Here is a 3,986-nt window from a genome sequence, read left to right as displayed (position 1 = left end):
TATTATAGCCTGACAACCCCAGTATGTAACACACCAGGGGTACCTCATTCCACCACCTGGGGCACACAACCCAGTTGCTGTGTGGGAAGAGCACTATTTAGTCGCCTTTTACGACAAGCTTTGCGCTGCTGCAGGCCTATTCTTTTGACACCCGGACCTGCACGGGGCTTGGTCATTTACGGGTACTACATGTAACCGGAGGCGGATCTAGAAATTCCGAAAAAGGGGGGGGGGTCGGATGAGGTGGCACTTAGTGGCGTAATAGAGGAACTGCTCCACTGATTTTCTATATTTCGAGCATAAGCCTGATCCCCGCCCTACCCCTTGGATCCGTCAAAGAGCACATAACTTTACAAGTAGATGAAACTTTAACGATTGAATGATAAAGTTAGACAATATACTTCATAATAACTATTTCCCAGGACAAACCTTATGTAAAAGATCTTTAAGCAAAGATTGAACTATTTGAGGAGGAATGTAAGTATTTCCTACGGAAATTTCATTTTTCTTGTCTTTATTTTGCCAGTGTTTGTGATGTAACGGTATTCTTTCTGCAATAACTTTAAAAAGATCGTACTGTTTTTTCGAAGACATTTTTGGATCATACGGCAACAATTCCAAAACAGCTCCGTTTGGCGGAAGAAACATTTCTAATGTCAACCCGGCACCATGCATGGCGATTATGATATCCGTTTCGGAAATGATTTTTAATTGATCCTCCATTGTTTTAGTGGCAAGATCAACTGATCGAAAGTTCAGATCTGGAAATGCTTTCTTTGTTGTATTAAATAATTCTTCTTCGTTTGAAATTTTCCGCATTATTTTTTGTTTCGGATTTCTCGGATGTGACAGATAGTCGCGTCGCCATAAGAATAAAACATTCGGTTTTTCACAATCTGGAGATTTTCGAACGTTAATTCCATACTTTCCCAGAACAAACGATCTGAAATGATCTATATATCCAACTTGTTTTAAATCAAACAAATTCAAAGGACAAAACTTTTCAAGCATCGCCCAAATCATTTCTCTAAATGTCGTTTTCGTTTTAAGGTGTCGCACTCGAATAATTTGTCCAAACAATTTCTCCCATAAAGGATCTATATGACCTTTCGGGTGACCATCTGCAAAAATCAGAGTTGTATTAGATGGATCCTGGTGGAAAAATATGTGCAAAAGAAATACATTGAAAATATCATTCATTGAATGATACATGTTTGCGTATTCATATCTTTGAATCGCGATTGTAAAATTCTGTATAACATTCTGTTTTCGGGATTCTGATTTTCTTGGCACGGTCATTTTAACCATTTTAAGCCAAGTTGGCAAATGTCCTCGGTTGTTAAAATATCTTGCAAAGTCATACTTAGGTCTCCTTCGACAACTTGCTTCAAAAACCCCGAATTTAGGATTGAGTAGCTCATTAGACTCTCTTTGTTTGAGGACGTCTACAATTTCTTCTCCGCCGTATGCACCAGTACTCTTTGTTGGATCGAGTGTTATGTTTTCCCACCGAACAAACAAGTTAGCATAACCTTTGAACTTTCCATCACAGTAAGATACTTGTTTTGAACTCCAACTTTTGAGGAATGGATCCTGAATGGTAAAATTTTCTTCAAAAAAGTTTTGCGTCTGAACACTTTTAGAAACATTTTGCTTCAAAATTTGCGCTGAATCATGACGAATTAGAAAACCCGAAGTCATCTTTTCTGATTTTCGAAGTACTCGGACTTCTTTATTTCTTTTTACTTTATATTCACCGCTTTCTCGAAAGTTTGCTAGAAACGTGTTGTAACCTCCGTCGATTTGAATTTTACCCATTAGGGGAATGTTTATTTTCACTGTATTTTGTGACTGGTTTTTCGGTACGGACCCCAATTTAATTGTTACAACTGATAAATAAACCATCCATACAAAAATGTACACACAAACTAAAAATTGAATTAGAAATGCAATCTGTCTTCTTCTAGCCAAGGTGTAGGTTAACTGAAAAACACGTTATAATATAATGTATTAGATAAATTCTAAAACAGTTTGAACCTGTTTTTATATGCTGTAAAATGAATTATATACATTCACGTACGGAGATGGTGTAAACATTAATAACATTATACTTCTTCCAATAACCCATTACCAAAATGCTTTGGATGACGTTTAGGAAATGTTACAAAATGTACAGCACATGTATACAATGTCGATGTTCGGGGATGGAGTTGGTCTTCCTTAGGTTAAGTGATAATCACCTGTTGAACTACCATAGTACCATTCTGTGTAGAATTGGGTAACGGGTGACACATTATTTGGTCTTTTTTGCGTCAAGTATATTTAATACATTTATTTATAGAAATTCAAAAACTATTTTAATTTTTCCTGACGCATCATTCACGGAGATATATTTTTTAATGCTTATATAGAGAAAAGGTCAGGAAAATTTTCCCGCCATTTTCCCGTAGTGCATTGCAACTAAATTTGATCTATTGATATATTTAAAAGGCATACTTTTCACATAATTCTATTGTCATTTCTTTAGGTTATGAATTACAATGGATAACTACTTAGATAATGCAATTGAAAATCTGCAATTGTTTTTCTTCATGTGACACACCTTACACACATTTTGCCTGATTCTTAGATAAAGTGTTAGGTATAAGAATTATGTAAATGGGTCCAGTTGACTACCAAAGAAATTCATCATGTAATTGGCATTATTTTTTTTGTTCAAAGAAAGACCAATTAAATTTACACTAAAAGATGGAGTGGTCAGTTAGCATTGAACTTACTAAAAAGGTAATCTACTATTACTCAGTCTCCAATTCAGACACAGGGGCTCGTTACATTTGACTATATAGGTCATAAACATTTTCACTGCCCCGATATAAATATGTATAGAGTAATCATATACTGATATGCACAAAGATTCTAGCGGGAGTCATCCGATTTTAGAGCATAAGTGACATTTCTGATGTTGAAAGCAAGCCAAAATCAATGGCATAGAATATTTTGCGATTAGGGACTTCGAAGACTTCAGTGTATGATTAATTTTGAAATATTTTTAAGTTGCTTTATAGGTCTATATGATGAAATGTATACTTATTCATTCCAATTTGTCTGCTCTAAGGAGGTAATTCACATTAAAAATCCAATGTTTTCTATTGTATTTTAGTGCCATTCACAAAGTTATCTCCCTTAATTTTAAATTCTACGGTACATTCTATATAATTTTTATCTATTAAGAACACTGGTCATATGAAAAGCCACAAGTTATTTTCTTTAACATTTTAAACAAAATATCAAAAAATAAAAACATGTAGGCTTTTCAACCATGTATCACATTTTGCATGATTCTTAGCTGGAGTGCATTTTACTTTAAGCCAAAAACATATTTATTTTTCCTGCTAACCTATACTTACCCTATATGTATGGTTTCTACCCTAAACATTTAATGGCGAAGGCTCAAGTACTGTTTAAGTATAGATTGCTCCTCATTAACTCAATGTAAAATGGTTTTTTTTTTTGAAATAAGAAATAACCCCTTTCTACCTACCCTGTGATTTTCCAGTAATAGGAAACAACTCATTTTTTGGTCTTATGTACATCCTGATTTTTTTTTAAATCGGTTCATTTCAATTCAAGTAATTCAAGTACCAATACTTCGACTAAAACAATAAAATGCATTTTTTTTCAATTCGTACAAACAAAAGAAGAAACGGGAAGCCTACCTCATATATATGTTTCCTTTTTATAGCCATATTTGGTTTGTACTATTACAAATGGTCAATTCATTACATGTATTCGCGAAATTTATCTAAATATCCAAACAGCCCATGGACCCGGAACCGCATGTTCTTTAGGTTTTCCACTTAACGTTTGTGACAACATCCCGGGGGTATAAACTGTATGTTCTTCTTATAGTTTAGTTTAGTCCCTAGCATATTGATACTACATGTAGTATCCTCAGTTGCCTTATTTGTTACGGTTTAATCGAACAT

The 3,986-nt window shown here is 34.4% G+C and overlaps 1 protein-coding gene across 1 annotated transcript; it reads right to left on the bottom strand.

Moving 5' to 3' along the window:
* Positions 1-3,497, bottom strand: LOC148621289 (uncharacterized). The gene has a single exon (XM_088575455.1). The coding sequence runs from the start codon at positions 1,903-1,905 to the stop codon at positions 412-414; it is 1,494 nt and encodes a 497-aa protein (XP_088431581.1). The 5' UTR covers positions 1,906-3,497; the 3' UTR covers positions 1-411.
* Between the last annotated feature and the right edge of the window lie 489 nt (positions 3,498-3,986).

The sequence above is a fragment of the Perna viridis genome, chromosome 3, assembly GCF_037379345.1.
Source record: "Perna viridis isolate PV_CMFRI_1.1 ecotype Kerala chromosome 3, ASM3737934v1, whole genome shotgun sequence".
NCBI lineage: Eukaryota > Metazoa > Mollusca > Bivalvia > Mytilida > Mytilidae > Perna > Perna viridis.
This window is presented reverse-complemented; position numbering and strand designations above follow the sequence as displayed.

Coding starts and splice junctions, on each gene's coding strand:
- LOC148621289 (XM_088575455.1), bottom strand. CDS start 1,905: ATGGTTTATTTATCAGTTGTAACAATTAAATTGGGGTCCGTACCGAAA.